Genomic DNA, 16,996 nt, shown 5'->3' with positions numbered 1-16,996 from the left:
TTAAACTAACTTGGAGGTTGCAGCCATATGAGAAAATTCTATCATGTAGCAGGAGTTGGATTTACAGAGACATCTGAGTTTGCCAGAACAAAAGGAGATAGTTGCTCAGTTTCGGGGAACAAATCATTGGGCCCTCATGTTTGTCGTTTTTATTTGGTTTTGGTTTTTTCCTCTTCACGTCCCTTCTCTGGCTGATAGTTTTCTATACGTGTGGACTGAAAACAGCGTAATTTCTGAGGCATTGGGACCGGGGGAGCCCACAGACCAAGAAATTGCGTATTCTTCACGTTCTTCAGGCAGCAGAATGTGCGTAAGCCTCACCGACCGACCTTTTAGATCCAGCTGCAGACGTAATTTTTTCCCGAACCATGTACTGTTTGTAGCCTTTATTTAGGAGTTAAACTGGGTAAGGTTTACTTCTCTACAGAGGCATGAAGCAAAACCGGGGAGTTCTCTCATTGCCAGAGAAAAGAAGCTGCTGCTTGTAGTGGATGTTCCGATAACTGTGGTTTGGCAGATCTGTTAGTGATGGCAGGATCTGAGGAGGGGAGAGGAAGACACTTCTTCAGGGCTGGCAGTACCAAGGGCAACTGTTTTGAATTCTATTAAGTAAGGATTTAATCTCTGACAGAGAAAAGTATCTTGCTAGTTTGGGTTGTTTTGATTGGCAGTGAATTCCAATCTAGTAAAAATTTAGATTAATGGATTCTTTTATCTGTACTGTACTTGTGGAGAAAAATGGTATTGAGGATTTCCTCTAGAGATATGCTGACTTGCCCAAAAGTAAAGGGAGCAATTTACAGACAGGGCCGACCCAGGATTTCACTCTTTACATTGCAGTGCATTTGCTTCAACTTAAATATATCCTTTAAAATATTACATCAGCTTATGTTACATTGACAGTGACAAATTCCTAAGGCAATAGAATGTATAACAATTTAAGTCAGCTTCCGAAACCAGGGCACAGTGAGCATAACCATAAACACTGGGGTTTGCATAGTTATTTTTTTTGGCAGGTTTCTCACTCGTTAAAACACTGTGTAGGGTCAGGTCCAGCCCCACATCTTCCCGGGGGCACTTCCATGGGCTCGGTCCCCACACAGCTGGGAAGAGTCTTACTGGAGGTGTTGAGTATTTAAATGATTGAGGGCTGTAGACATTGATTTTAATCAAGACTTACTCAAAACGTCCTAAAAAGTCATTTCCTAGTCAGATTTTTAAATATCATGTTGAGTGTTCCCAGAGATTATAATTGTATCAGGGTAGAAATCCAGGATAAGGCTACTGTATGTAAATGATTCTCAAAATGCGGGGTAAGTGGAAATTAGGGCATCTATTGATGCAATGGCTGGATGCGTTTATCTGTCAAGATAAATACTAGCTGTGTTAACTACTGGATGCTTAATGACTTGATAACAGAAGAACGAACTGTCTTTTATTACCTTAATTTTTCCCTTAGTACTCAATGGTATGTTTTGCTTTGGCTGGCTCAGGTACAGTAATTGTTGAAAAACACCTTTGATAATACGATATAAATAAAAGTGTAGGAGTTCACACGTTTTTGGTTTTGGTTTTTTGGTTTTGGTTTTTTTTTTTTAAGTCTCATCACTCCATTGTTTGCTTTCCAGTGGCTGTTGAGGAATTGATATTTTATCCAAATTGAGAACTTCTACTTTTACAAATCAAAGTACAACAAGCTGTATATTGGGCAAACACCATGAGATGTGTCCTCTGGCAATATGGCTAAATATAACTTCTTTGGCATGACTGTCTAAATAGATTAGAATAGTTGAGAGTGGGATAGTTTGATGGACGGATAATCCTTATGGTTCCTTTGCTGAGGCCTTCTATGCATCGAATGCCGAATGGCTCTATAATGTGTGCTGTTGGAGAGTGCGGACGGAAAGCCAATATCCCTCATACAGTCCCCATCAAGTTGTTTTGAGACGGGGAAGCATTGTGGACCATACTTTGCTTTTTTTTCGACCATGTGTGTAACTGAAGAGACCAGAGAAGTGGCTGGCGTTCCCCTTCAGTAACTGTCTCTGTCCCATTGGTTTTTGTAGCACTCGTGTAGGGTAACGACAGAGGGATCTAAAACAAAGCCATTTGAATCTGCAGAAGGATCACACAAGTTATTTCGCTTTGTTTTTCCATTTCACACATTATGTCCTTGTTTGAGTTTTGCCTGACTTGCGTTACAATCACCCAGTTTTGCCTCGCTTCAGCCCAAGACTGTAAAGCAAGTCACTCCTGCTTCTGGTTAAGTTTATATAAAAGAGCTTGTAATATTCTCTAAAATTTTCACAGTATTTTCAGTAGATTATTTTGAATACATGAGCCTTTTTGCTTTTCAGTTTCCATGTAGTAACGTAATTAGGATGTCACGGGGATGTTCTAGTGCACTTGTATTTCCACGTGTGCACCTGATATAAGATGATTTTTATTGTTAAACATCTATTTGATAAACATTTTGTGCATAACGAAATGCTACAGATTCTTTTGGTTCAGTATTGGCCTTTGTAGTACATGGGGTAAAAATAAGAGTTAAGATAATTGGTGGAAATTTTGATTTCTTGATGATAAATTCCTCCTTAGAAGATTTTATTTGTTCAGGAGCTCTATACAGATGTTGCGGAATTTAAGGTTGGTACTGACTAGCTCCCCTACCTTCTTGCTACTTGCCAAACCACTGCACAAACATAAAAAATGGTTTATGCTTCCTTGTCTGAAAGCTCTTCTATAGGTACCGTAGGTTGTTGAGGCCCATGACACTGCCCAATAAAGTAAAAAATGAAATTCCCATTCCTTTCTTTGTAATTTTATTTTAATACTTATTAGCCCCTGACACTTAAATTCAAAGCGCAGAAAAAATGCTGTTTCTTGTTATCATATACACATACGATGTAAATGATAAAGAGATTGGAAATACTACGAAGTATTTTCTTTCATATAATGCATCTTATCTGTTTGGTGCTCGATAGCTAGTTACAAAATATTGTTGTTTCGATTTCTAGCTTTTACTGAAGTTTTTAAGATTTAAAAAAAAAAAAGGGAAAAATACAGAAAATAAAACCTGAAATTAAGTAAGTTGGTGTAAAAAACCACATGAGCATCAAATAGTGTCAGAAGAAGGGACAGTTAAGAATTCATGGGCTTCTGTATAAAATTAGATTCTGGGTCAGTGCAAGTCAACAGAATTTAGTCTCAATAAAATCATAGATGCAACCAAAATGACAAGACTTGGAGTAAATCGTTTGTAACCCGTGCCGTCACATTTTGTTGCCTCGGTGTAAAGGCCAGAAATGGCTGTATTTTGTGGCAACGCAGAGAACAAAAGCTTGTCTTCCAAGTGTAGAATACCTCCGAGAAAGTACTGCCTGCAAAATAATGAAGAAAGTTAATTTCTGCGAGAGAAGGTCATTCTGGTGATCTCCACCTTTGCTTTACCAGCAGTTTTGCTTCGTGCAATAAAGCGATGTCCGTAAACTAAAATGGATGGAGTAATACGCAGAAAGCGATATCCTTTTACAAAAGACTTGGAACGACTTCCAGGTGCTGCTGCCAATGCAAGTCACAATCCAAATGACCCTCTCGTTAAGGGCAGTACATTTGCACAGAAAAGTGCCCTGAAGCAAACGAATATTTCAGCCCATAAGCCTGATGTTTTGATCTTTCTGTACCAAGCGCTCCACTTCTGGCACATGCGTTCCTCTCTAAGGAGCTACACTCCTTTACTGAAAATGTTAAGAGAACTGGAGCAGTAGGAGAAGCAGCGTGGCGGGGTCTGGGTGATGAGCCCAGCTGGGGAAAACGAGGGCGAGACCTGGTGTGGAGGGGCTGCATCAGGAGCGTGTGGGGTCAACTTCACCCCTCCCAGGGCCAAGTGCAACGCTACGTGTCCTTTGGTCCAAGAAGGATTTCTTTTTTCTGCATAGGCTTCAGCAGAAAGACCCACGAGCGCCCAATTCCGATTTAATCCGGTTTATTGCCCCAGCGAAGCGGCAGCGCCGCTGTGTCAGATGGGTGAGGCAGGATGGCATCTTCTCTGACACGTGTTGGGCTCCTTCCTACGGCCGCGCTCGGCCCGTCCGGGACAAGGTTTTCAGGAGCACAGAGCCACTGTTGAGTCGTAAAACCAAGAGGAAAGTCACTGGGGCTAAGCTTAGCTCTGTGCTGACAGGTGTTTGAAAACTGCCCTGGGCTTATCCGCACTTAGAGAGCGCTGGGAAAGTCAGGTTGTTGTCAAATCAGGGGACTCTGTGCTGGGCTCCCAGCACTGCTGGTTTGTTCTGTGTCGTTTCACGAAGGATCGTTGCACCTGCTACTAATTGCGATGTGGGTTATTAATAATGAAAGTGTTTTCAAAATCTAATTCATTTCCCATGCTTCTATCTGCTTGAACAGTAGCTGCGGATTAATCAGGTTGCTGAATCAATTTGTGAGCTATCACTTATTAACTGTTTTAAAAAATCTCCTTTTCTATTGAAACGTTCTTTCATTGTGCATTGGCGCGTATGTGGTTAAGAATAACAAAACTGAGTTGTTCATAGGCAGATTCCAGTTGACTTTACCTTCAGCGTCTCACTTCTTTGTATTTACAAATGCGAGAAGTGTTGCGCAGATGCACAAGGCATAGTTTGCGCCCTCAAGAAACAGTAGAAACAAAACCACGCAAGCACTTGAGTTTCCGACACGTGAAGTACAAGAAAAATAGTGTCGGTGATCAGTACATAGCTTGCTACTTCCACACGTGTTTGATTAAAGATTAAAATGTATAGTTTTGTAGTAGTGCTTGCAAACAAGGATTTTTAGGAGTGATTAGGATGGTTCGAGTGGTTCTCCGGCGTGCTGCGTTGTCTGCATTTGAGACCCGGCAGGGCACTGTTCTTTGTTTACAACTTTAAAATCCCACTCAGGCAGGATTCTTTTATACCTGCTACTGTTACTGGCAACAGCCGAGAATAACTGAGTGTTAGTAAAGGAAGATGCTTTGCTCTATATATAACCCCCGCCCCGGTTTCGTTTACTTTCTGCGTTTGACAACAGTTTGTGTCTTCTCAGTTGCAACATTATCCGTGTCCCATCAGCCAGCCCCGTTCCCTGTTGTTTATGTGGGTATTTCACTCCACGTCAAGAGAAGAAATGTTTAAAAATGGGGAAATGCAATTTTTATTCCACCAAATAACCCCCGTCCACAAGTTGGGGAGAAGTGAAGTCCGGGGCAAGTGTGGTAACTCTTGCTGCATTTATTTTATTAAAAATGCGTTTAATTCACTGAAAAGAAATGCAGCAAACTGCAAGTTGACAGTGTCAGTTCTGAAAATAACTTCACCTGATGACGCTGCATGGTCGCTGCTGACGACTAAATGATGTTCCCATCTCTTTCAGGATCAGAGCCACACACAGGTTTCCCAGTATCGCCAGGACCACTCGCTGATTATGAGATCTATCGTCCATATGACCGACGCCGCTCACTCGGGAATTCTGGCTCCCTCTCAGCTCACCACCATCAACCAGTCGCAGCTCAGCGCGCAGCTGGGCCTGAATTTGGGAGGCACCAATTTGCCACACACGTCTCCCTCCCCTCCTGCCAGTAAATCAGCCACTCCTTCCCCATCCAGCTCTATAAATGAAGAAGATGCAGATGAATCCAACAGAGTAAGTTGTTCTGTGCGCTGGGGTGAGGAAGCTTTACACGTCTGAATGTGGCAGCAGCAATGTGGTCAAATAAAAGATACAAACGTTGCAGTGTAGTGGAATGGGATTCATTTGCTGTTTAGCTTCTTTCCATAATACCACCATAATAATAAAAGTAAGGCTATACATATATATATTTGGCCGAATACATTCATAATTCGTTTCGGATTTTATCGATCTGGTGAATCTCTTTACTCATCAGCTTTCAACAGTTATGTCATTCGGGTATTCTCTGGAGTCATATAAAACGTAGCTGCATTTAGACAGAAGTAAAATAAGCTTTCTTCTAACTCAACGTTTACTTAATTTACATTTTGCTTTAAAGAAATCTGTTATAAAAGGAAAAAATTATCAACAAAATAAACCACAGAAGTTATTACAGCAGTATATTTAAAGGGCCTCATTTAGACTGTTCCATGAAAGGTTTTCTCATTAAGTTAATGGAAATTTGGCATATGTAAAAATCATTGTACAGGATCCTCAAAGTATCAAAGTAAAATGACCATCATAGCCATGTTTACAGTGAGTAGTAACTATTTGTGCATTTAGTTCCATTAGATCTGATGAGATTAAGCTGAGACTAAGTACTGTTTGGTGGGAGAAAGACTTGCACAACAGGACTCTCCAAAATGTTGCCTACATAGTAATTTTATCCATATATTATTAAGCCAGACTGTCAATGATTTTTTGGAATTAACCTGACTTATTTCATGCATATATTGACTGTTCTTGTTCTTACTGTTTCTTAGGCTACTGGAGAAAAAAGAGCTGCCCCAGATTCTGGCAAGAAGCCCAAGACTCCAAAGAAGAAGAAAAAGAAAGATCCCAATGAGCCACAAAAGCCAGTGTCAGCATATGCCCTTTTCTTCAGGGATACACAAGCCGCAATTAAAGGGCAGAACCCGAATGCTACATTTGGAGATGTTTCAAAAATAGTCGCATCGATGTGGGACAGTTTAGGAGAAGAACAAAAACAGGTAAAAAGTTGATGCAGGGTTGTGTCACAAGAAATAAAATAGTAATCCTTATAAAAAATCCTCCTGTCTCTGCTCTGAGTAGACCACGCTACTTGCCGAGGTTGGTCTTTTACTCTGCAGAGCTACACTGATCTTTGAACCTGCTGAAGACTTGGCATCTAAAAAGCATTTTGCAGTAAGAGCCAGTAGGTAGCATTAAATGGCTGTCTTTAAATTTAAAAGGGCGGTCTGTAGAAATGTCGGGTGATATTGTCCTATTCCTGTTGAGACCATCTTTTGATGATTCCCATTTCAAAGCTCTTGTTTCCTGTTAATCAGAAGTTAGATTAAAAAGGGGAAGGCACAGCACATTTACCGTTTTCCTTTGATCTGCCGGATGAATTTGTTACAAAGCCTGTTGCTTTCCCACCTTTGAAGCCGATTCTCGGTGCCATGTGCGACACCAGTTGGTACAGAATGATGAGTTTTGTTCTTCCTTGGGGGTTATTCTTCTTTCTGTACACATGTAACTCCTACACATGGACTGAGGAAAAAAAAAATCTCCTTTAGGGCCGTTTGCCTGTTGCTACTCTGTGCAGCTCCCGGTTACAGTTAATGGAGGTTGCGATGGAAGAGGAGATTCATGTGTAGGATACCTCTAGCAAGATAAGAATGATTCTCATTTGTGAAATACATTTGGAAGCTTTTAGTCTGATCTGACAGACAATGGTGAAAATGATTTTAAGGTGAACTTCAGATTAAAATACAGGTTAATTTACTTTTTGCCTAACTGTGCTTGTTTAACTCATGGGATTCTCTAATACTGGCTTTGGGAATGTGAATTGTCCAGGCTCTGTGAATCACCTTTTCTAAAGGTATAAAGATTTTTTCATACGTACTTCAAATATTTGTTAAAAAAAAAAAACATTGCCTAGGCAATTTTTGGCTATTTTATATTACTTCAGATACTTTTTAGCATCTGAAATACTCAGTGTTCTAATATCCTTGTTACTTAGAGTCATTAAAATATCATTTCCTGGGGAGGTAAAGTATGCATAGGGAGTCTCGTCAAACAGTTGGCTGCTCTAGCAGCTTTTTTTATTCGTGATAAATCAATATAAATTGTGGTGCAAGTCCAGCAAGTAGACCTGAAAGTCTGTGACCAACTGCAAGAATATTTAGATCTTTCAGGGAAGAAAAAGCACGTGTAACAGTGGAGTGTTTAAAGGTGTTTTGGTCTGTTTTCTGTTTCTTTGCAAGTGATTTTCTGGCAAAAATGTCTCAGTAATTGAAGGTGGTGAAATTGTGGTCTCTTTTAATAGGTATATAAAAGAAAAACTGAAGCTGCCAAAAAAGAATACCTAAAGGCACTTGCTGCCTACAGAGCAAGCCTTGTTTCTAAGGTAAGCCAAATAATGCCTTCAGTGTAAAGCAAATTCCCTTTTGGCAATGGCGTTTAAATGTGGAGGGGGGTTGCACAAAATAAAAGTAGAATCCTAGGATTTCTGCAATACAGCTCTACAAAATGTGCTGCTCCTCTCTCACGGCGCAGTAATTATTACAAACCAATAACTTTGTAAATGTACTTGTTCGTTTATCTGTGGAAGCAAAATAATCACTCCCAAAGTAAGATTCAGTCCTGAAAAATATCCTGGCCTTTTGCCAGTGGCATTTGCAAGCTATTTGCAGGGTTTGGGTTTTCCTCAAGTGCTGCTTCTCCCGAGACAGCCTTGTTTTGCGTGGAGCTGGGGAGCAGTTATCGTGTGACAAAGCTGAAGTATTTCTTGCAGGTAAGGGGGGGGAAAAAGATCTGTAGTGGCTCTGAATTTGAAGAGTACTTACAAATGGACTGGCTGGCAGGGAGCCACGTGGAGTACTTTAGCAGATCCTGAGTTAAAACTCAGGAAGAAAACAAAGCTCTGCTGTCTTATTTGAGAATTTACCTTTTTAACCAGCAGCGCTACGCTGGTTGTAGATCTGTTGCATCTGAGTACCATAAATGGAAATATGCTTATAGCCATCTAAAATATGGGTAAAAATTAAACAAGGTGGTTATTTCTCTAATAATATTTCATAAAGATCAGTTACAAAACCATCTTTGATCACAAGAAAGCAACAGAAGAAAGTGATGCTATCTAACTCCTGAGAATACTGATTTGAATGTACAGCTGCAGAGCATTAGTAAATCACACAATAAGTTGCTGTGTATTTTAATCAATGCTTAGAAATACAACAGCAGAAATTACACACGTGCATTCTTGAAAGCTGGGAGATTTCTCGTCCTTGTGTTGAGAAGCCGCATTTGTCTGTCTCTAGGATTTAGATGATATTCTCAAAGCCTTTAGTATCACGATGCCAAGTTCAATGGCAGCTGGAATTCTAAATTCCTTTGAGGGAATTTATTTTGCCAGTCCTAAGTTCCCTTTTCAAAACCATCTGAAATCATATTTTCTCCCAAAATCCATGGGACTTGGGCTGCCGAGTAACTTGTGGGAAGACTGAGAGTGTCGTCTGTGTATATCAGGATTCTAGGCAAATATTCTACATGTGTACAAAGCAGACATGTAACTTATGAGAGACGAATCCTGCCTTTGGTGCTGAAATGTATCTGATTCAAACATACACAGTATACCTAAATATACCTAGTAAAACTATGCCTTCAAAGGCATGATAACTGGTGAGGGGAATTTGCTTCTGCTCAGATTTGTCTCCCAAAGAACAAGAGGGTTTTGAAAACATAAATACCGAAAGCGTTAGGCCCTTTTTAGCTCTTTCAGCCACCCAATGTACGTGACGTCTGTGACTTTCTGGTGTTGAACCAGGGCACGAGTCAGATTTTTGTCCAAGTAAGAACCGATGGTACCATATACAGAGGGAGATGAAGAGGTGATGTAATGGATCTGTGATCTTTTTCAGGTTGCTGATTTGTCTTTTCTGATAGAAAACAGGAGGTGAAAAAGTCTTCCTGAGTAGCTGTGACTTTTATTTCCATGTAAACAGTAACAATGTTTTTTTTCTGTTAAAAATACAATGAATTCCTTTTCCAAACACAGGCTGCTGCAGAATCTGCTGAGGCCCAGACAATTCGTTCTGTTCAGCAGACGTTGGCGTCCACCAATTTGTCTTCCTCCCTTATACTGAATACTTCTCTTTCTCAACACGCGACAGTATCGGCGTCTCCTCAAACTCTGCAACAGTCCCTCCCCAGAGCGATCGCCCCAAAACCCCTGACCATGAGACTGCCGATGAATCAGAGCATAGCTTCTGTCACCATTGCCCCAAACATGCCAACAAACATTGCAGCTCCCTTGATAAGCTCGATGGGAACAAACATGGTGGCAACACCGTCTTCATCTCAAGTCAGCCCCTCAATGCAAAGCCAGCAGCACCAGATACAGCAGCTCCAGCAGCAACAGATGCAGCAGATGCAACAGCAGCAGCTACACCAGCACCAAATGCATCAGCAAATACAGCAGCAGATGCAACAGCAGCATTTTCAGCACCACATGCAACAGCACTTGCAGCAGCAGCAGCTTCAGCAGCAAATGAATCAGCAGCAAATGCAGCAGCAGCTGCAGCACATGCAGCTGCAGCAGCTGCAGCAGCAGCAGCTGCAGCAGCTGCAGCACCAGTCGCAGCCTTCTCCTCCGCAGCACTCCCCGCAGATCACCTCTCCCCTCCCCGCCATCGGGAGCCCCCCGCCAGCCCCCCAGCACCAGTCACAGATACAATCTCAGACACAGACTCAAGTCCTTTCGCAGGTCAGTATTTTCTGAAGAGCAGTGATCTTGTGTGATGGAGGGGCAGGCGGTAAACCATATTTGGCGGAAAACTGTAAATTGTTGATGGTAGTTATGCAGGGATGCATAACAGATCAAATGATCCTCTAAAGTGTCTATTAGATAGGCAATAAAGAACTACAATGTAGCTGTGTATCATCTTTTAGCTGACTATAAGTCTTTTTTTTTTTTTTTAAATAAAAAAGCTGTGCTCTTTTTCATGTGATGCCTTTTTAATTTATTTAAGCTTTACCTACAATATGTGAATCAAATGGCCTAATAAATACCTGGACCTTATGACTGCAAAATGGTGTTTCAGAGTTATATGATATAACCCTTCTTTCTCTAAAAGCAAATAGTGCACTTCAAGGCAGTATGAACTCATGAAGCCCTTAAAGCACAGTTGTAACTACCTGTAAAATGATGATTGCATTTCATACAATCATACTTGTATGACATGAGTTAGTTGATGGCATTTTTTGTCATGGAAAAATAAAGTAAATCACAGATTTTTGCCAAAGCTCTTAATTTTTTTTCTCTCCTAAATGTCTGCAGAAAAACAAATGCAAGTAACGGAACCTAAATGTTTGACCCAACCTTTCACTTCGTTTCTCCAAATAAACCTGCCATAGTTTGTAAGAAAATATATATTGACGTTTATGCTCCTACGTTAATTCCAATTACAGAACAAATGTGAATATTATATTCTGTGTCGAAGTGATGAGTTTCAGATTTAATACACTGTATTTTTAAAAGGGAAATGCACTTAAATAAAACTGTTATTACAGAAAGCTAAGAGAAAAATGCAAGAGTTTTTAATACGCTGTAAAACCAGTAGAATATTTAAATGAAGCTCCACAACCGAATAATCAATGTAAATATTTTCTTTAAAAGTTGTAAGTTTTCATATCATGTGTTGTAAAGTTTTCATAAATGAGGCTTTAATGTAAACACTGGTAACATGAATTATCAACTGCTACATTGCTTATTGTGTTTTTATGCTGTTTTATACTTTTTTATGAGTTATGATAGCAGCAATTAAGTTGTTTGTATTTTGCTTATCTAAAATAAATGCTTTTATCTTGCTATAGAATAAACACATTTCAGTAAAACCGATGAGCACAAATCTTTGATACAAAACCCAGACATGTTGCCTTAATGAAAACACTTTCTAGGAAAATTTCTTTAACTTTTTGGATTTTTATTTTGTCAGACATCCTGGGTAAATAGCTACTGATCAGAACCGAGCGTGCGATCGGCTCTTGTATCCACAGTGATGCTGTGGATCGTGTGCAACTTCTCTGAGGTCTCTGCGCCTTATTTCAGAGAGAGCAGGTGCTGGAATGACAAAGGATTCGTGGACCCTGTTTTACATTGATCCGCAGGAAAGGACAGCAAACCTCTCCCAGCAGTGGCGTTCAGAGATGCAAATAAGCACAAATTGTGGATTTCTTTGCATCTTTGAGTTTCAGATGTAAATGCAGCTACTGCCATGGGCTTCCCATCCGTAAGCCCCTGACTCGGCTGATCCCAAGTTGTCCAACTTGGCTTTTATCGTAAAAGTCGGAGGGGTGGAGGGGGCTGGTATTTCATATGAAGGATTTGGAAATTTCACGTCCAGTGTGTTGTCAGGGTATTTGTGCTGTTTATACATTTTTACTCTTGACAAAGAGGAGAAATCCTTTCTTTTCTTCTTCCCTTTCTTTGCCTGCAGTAGCTGGGCTGCGAGAGCGGTCTGACCACTATCCCCAGTTGTCTTGCATGATTAATTACAGCATCTGTCCTGTCAGAAGCTATAATGAAGAGGTCTTGATAAAAATTGCAAATTACCACTGGCAACAATCTTAAACTGCTTATGATAAAACGAAAATTAAAAACAGCAAGTGTCAAACCTGAGCAGAATCCTAATCCTGGCTGAGGCAGTGTCCATGGCTGCAACCAAAAAATAATGGAATATAGATCCCCCCAAAAAGTTGCAGCCAGACTTAAGGGAAGAGGTACAATACCGTGCGAGTTTATTAATAATGAATTCAGCTTTCAATATTTCATCATCCTTAGGTACTCTGTTTATTACGTACAAATATTGAACAGCAAGAGATTCTAATTATAACTTTATAGATTTTTTTTTTTTTTTTTTTGAGCAGGAAAAATCATGTAGAAATTGAAGCTTTTCATAATAGGTGTTAGTCGACAGCTACCCATGCTCCTAATAGCTGTGGTACGATATCTCATCGTGTCTGGGACGGGGGATGTTTATCTCAAGCGCGGGGAAGCTGCTGCACTAGACGTGGCACAGGCTGCTTGGGAGAGGTTTTTGCGTCTGTCGGTTTTAACCAATGTTACATAACAAAGGGAACCGTTTTATAGGGGTTTGGAAACCTGGAGACAAATGTCTTCAGAAATAATTGCTAAACTGCATGTGACAGTAATTGTGTATTAGTTCTATAATTGTCATTTTGAAGACCTATGAAGTATGGTTGGAAAAATGTCACTAGTGATAAGAGTTAATTACAACTGAAGTCTGTTTTCAACTATTTGCAGTGAGAAGCAGGTGTTATTACACTCATTAAATGATTTCATAAATCCTGAGTTTTATCACATTTGATTAAGAGCTGCTGAACTACTGATGGTCAACTCCAGGAAAAACAGTTTTAATTACTGCAGCTAATGAAAACTAATCACCAAGCAGGACTGTACATTTTAAATATCAAAATTTGAATCTTGAAAAACTGGAGCATCCCCCTCCTTGCTACAAAATTGTATTTTGCATTACCCATAATAGCATATTGCAGAACATCTTGTGTTTCAAACTGTGCAAGTTGGTGTTCATATTCCCTAAGTGGATAACTTAGCTATCGTAGGGCATAAATAAAACTGTTAATTTAAATCACTTAATATGCAATTTATACAGCAAAAAATGCAGCAGCTGTATGATTTCAGTGTCATGCACGGTTTAAAGAATGTTTTCCTTCATATCATGTACAAGCACTTAACTGCTCCCTTCTTTTCCCAAGGTTTCAGATGCTTTATCACCCCGGTTAACCACGTTCTACTTTCACATTAACCCAGGTTGACACATGATGAAAGAACATAAGGAGGTTTAATTTTTAGCTGACACAAGGTCATTAGTTTCTAACTTGGAGAACAAAGCGTTTAAATACCTCTATGCAACATAATCTCAAATTTATATTATCACCTGACCATTGTGGTTAGCAGGACAGATGGATTAAATATCTCAAGTTTAACCAGAAGTCTTGCGCTGGCTCTTTTCAGTGGGGGTTGCCTATTTGAACGGCTCCTTTTCCATTTCTCACTTCACGGAGTTTTTTGCAGCACTGGACTTCATTCTAACCTTTCCCTCCCCCCTTTGTTTGGCTTTTGTTTTGCAACAGCTGTTATTATCGTTTTTGGTCAGCTGTGATTGCTGGAGGCAAAATAGGACCAGATGGTGTTTTGCTATGCATGAATGGCGAGTTAGAGGAGTTGAGATTGAATAGGCCAAGTTTGAATGGTGTCTATGCACCACCTGCCCTCTTCGGCAGCGGCACACACATCATCGGAGCATGATCTGTCGCAGACCTACCCGAATTGGATGGGAATGGAGAGAGCCTCCTTGGATTTTCTCCATATTTATTGATCTTCCATGCACTAACAGCATAATGCAGTACACAGTCAATTTGAGTTAATTGGATATGACACAGCATGTACATGTAATCTATCACCGCGCTCTCCTGGTACGCTTTAGGTTTTGCTGCCACGAGAACACGCGGTATTAGCCTGCATTAATAGGCTAAGTGGATGGAAGTAAAACAGGATTGTTGTAGGGCTTCATTTAACAAAGTACACGGTAGTTTTAAAATGATACCCTTGAAGCTGCCAGAGATGCAGTTAAACGTGAACATTTTGGATTTGATAGACTGGACTATTTTGGCACAGAACAAAATAAACCTCATTCCCGTACTTTTCCACGAGGTTTGCTAGTGAAATTGGAAGGAGCGGTTGACCAAAAGCAGGGAGCGGCGACGGGGGTGACGAGCCGGCGCTGTTGAGAAAGGGGCGCGAGTTTGTGTGGAGGAATCCGCGTCCCAGCAGAAGCAATATTGCAGTGAGCGAATTCGGATTTCCAGCCCCCAAAACACAGACATTAAAATTAGGCATCCAAATTGGGTTTAGAGTCGCAAGGGGCTTCTCTGGTGTTTAAAACCGGCCAGAAAACCGTGACAGAAATTTTAGATCTGTTGTATCCCGTGTTAAGGTTGGCTGAAAGACACCGTGTATGCAAGAGTTGTGTCCGGACCTTACGTAGTAAAATACCTACACTACAAGTAATGAGCCAAGTACGTAACACAAACGTATGGTACGTAAATGGCTTGAATTGTCGCAGCAATTGGATGTTTCAAGGCTTGCTTACGTATGGAGTGGGGGTTGCGATCGTGCTCTGCCGAAGTTGGCAGGAGCTGCTCACTCGGCGTCTTTGTCTGCGGTGTCAGGTAGCCAAGTGAGCTACTTTATTATGAAAATTGCATTCAACTGAAAAAATGCTAAATATTTTCAAGTGCCTGTGGGAAGAAGCTAGTTTCGTATTAAAGGATTTGGTTCTTAAAGTCACCAAGAAGTTAATGCTTCTCAGGTGCAGCCGAGGGAGAGAATTTTCGATTAGAATACTGAAATCTTTCGGAAGAGGAGGTACTGCTTTGAATGAGCTGGTCTGACACTTCAATAGGCTACGCTGGAGATTTATAATGTACTCTGTTTACCTCAGATAAAAAGTAGAAGTGGTATTTTAAATAGTGGGCTTTGTCCAAGCTCTTGGAGCATTAACATCTTCAGCCTCCACACCAACCAAAGTAGTGCAGTTTTCTTGCAAGGTCTGAAATGAAATATATTTTAATCTTTTAGGTAAAGTTGAACAGATAATTATACTTGATGTGGTGTAGTTATATGGGCACTTCCTACAGGTACCATTTATTCTCTTTCCCCTCTGGGAATATCTTTATTGATACAGCCGCCTTTGGTCTGTTATTTTCTCCAAACTGGAGTTGTTACATTACTTTAACCCTGCTGCTCTAATTGAAACAGAAAGGCTTTGATCCAGCAAATCACTTAAAATGAGTGGATAATTCATGTATATAAGTAGTAATTTCATTAAAGTGACTACGCATACGTTTTGCAATACAGTTGCTCAAGTGCTTTCATAGATCAGGAGTCTAACTGCAAAACGTTGTATTTGTTTTCCAAACAATTCCAAGTAGCAATAATAAAAATAATCAGAACCTAGAAGTAGCATAACCTAGCTTACATTTTCTGCATTTTCTTTCATTAGACTCTATTTGAAACAAGTCACAGGTCTGATTTTCAAGTACAGGTATCTAACCTTTGTGCTGGTGCAGTGACTGTGCATCATCATAAATGTGTAAAGAATTAAGCACCTGAGTGGTGATCTGTATCCTCAGTCGTGTAGACGGGTTTCCGCTGTGCACAGGTCTGAAAAGCTGCATCGGCACTCACAGCTCACCACTGAGCAGATGCCTTGACCAAATATTTGTATTTACAAAACAGAGAGGTAAACACAGGCAAACAAAGCACCATTATACCTACCGGCAATATTTGTGAAACCTAAAGGGTATCGTTCCTGCAGGCTGGTTTATTTTTAATGCTGTATCCAATAGTGTAGCGATAACAAACATACACATTGAATTAGCATGAAGTACACAAATAAAAAAACCCCCCCTTGTGTTGTACTTTTCTTGTTGATGGTTATGGGTGCTTAATTTTGGAATAGGTTTTGGTGTTCCATGAATCACGAGAATTGACCATACATCATGGATATTTTAAAAATAGTAAGTAGCTGTACCATTGCTTAACTTCTTTCCTGTTCCTAATTTTGGAAGTGCTGAAAATCATAGCTTGTCAGCTGTTGACCAGGGGGTTTTCACTGCTAATGTACGTCTGTATCATCCGTATGTATGTATGTGTAAGTCCTTGCCCCTTGCTCCTGCCCACCCACCACCCGTGGAAAGCTCCTCCTTGAAAAGCTGCTCCTCTCCCAGACCCGCTTGTTCTTCCCCTTGTTCCTCATGATCTCAAGGAAATGGACAAGTATTCCACATACGTGGTACGTATTTATTTCAATAAAGAGATGCCCAGACGTGCGCACTTAATTTTATGTGGAAAATGTATAGAATATATGTAAAAATGAGGCATGCATTTGAGGAGGTTTTGGGTAATGTTCTTTGCAACGTGAGCTGCCAAAGATTTGGTTACTGCTTGTCGTACTGTCGCCCTGGCAGAATATAAATGATAATTATCACCCTTGTATAAACAGACTTTCTCCATTATACTATTGTGGCAGATAGATCTATAAGTGTTTTTGTCATTTACAGCAGGTAGCATAATATGGCAGATCTGTAGCTGCTGATGGAATGCGCCTAATTCCAAGCGTCGGTTTAGAGATACTTGTGTTTCTATAAGGAATGAGCAGCCTTCTTTTTTTTTTCATCCCAATGCAAATGAAATCCTCATCCTTCACTTCAGAAAACAGCCAGAGCTGACTCGCGGACT

General features: G+C 40.4%; 1 protein-coding gene across 1 annotated transcript in view; it reads left to right on the top strand.

Moving 5' to 3' along the window:
- Positions 1 to 10,432, top strand: part of TOX3 (TOX high mobility group box family member 3) — a 72,446-nt gene extending 62,014 nt beyond the window's left edge. Inside the window, exons 4-7 of the mRNA XM_065641181.1 lie at positions 5,392 to 5,661; positions 6,450 to 6,677; positions 7,979 to 8,059; positions 9,710 to 10,432. Coding sequence (XP_065497253.1) covers positions 5,392 to 5,661; positions 6,450 to 6,677; positions 7,979 to 8,059; positions 9,710 to 10,432 — 1,302 coding nt within the window. The remainder of the gene's footprint in view (positions 1 to 5,391; positions 5,662 to 6,449; positions 6,678 to 7,978; positions 8,060 to 9,709) is intronic.
- Positions 10,433 to 16,996: the final 6,564 nt, after the last annotated feature.

This window comes from Caloenas nicobarica, chromosome 9 (assembly GCF_036013445.1).
Source record: "Caloenas nicobarica isolate bCalNic1 chromosome 9, bCalNic1.hap1, whole genome shotgun sequence".
Taxonomy (NCBI): Eukaryota; Metazoa; Chordata; class Aves; order Columbiformes; family Columbidae; genus Caloenas; species Caloenas nicobarica.
Note: the sequence above shows the minus strand (reverse complement) of the source record. Positions and strands in the feature narration are given on the sequence as shown.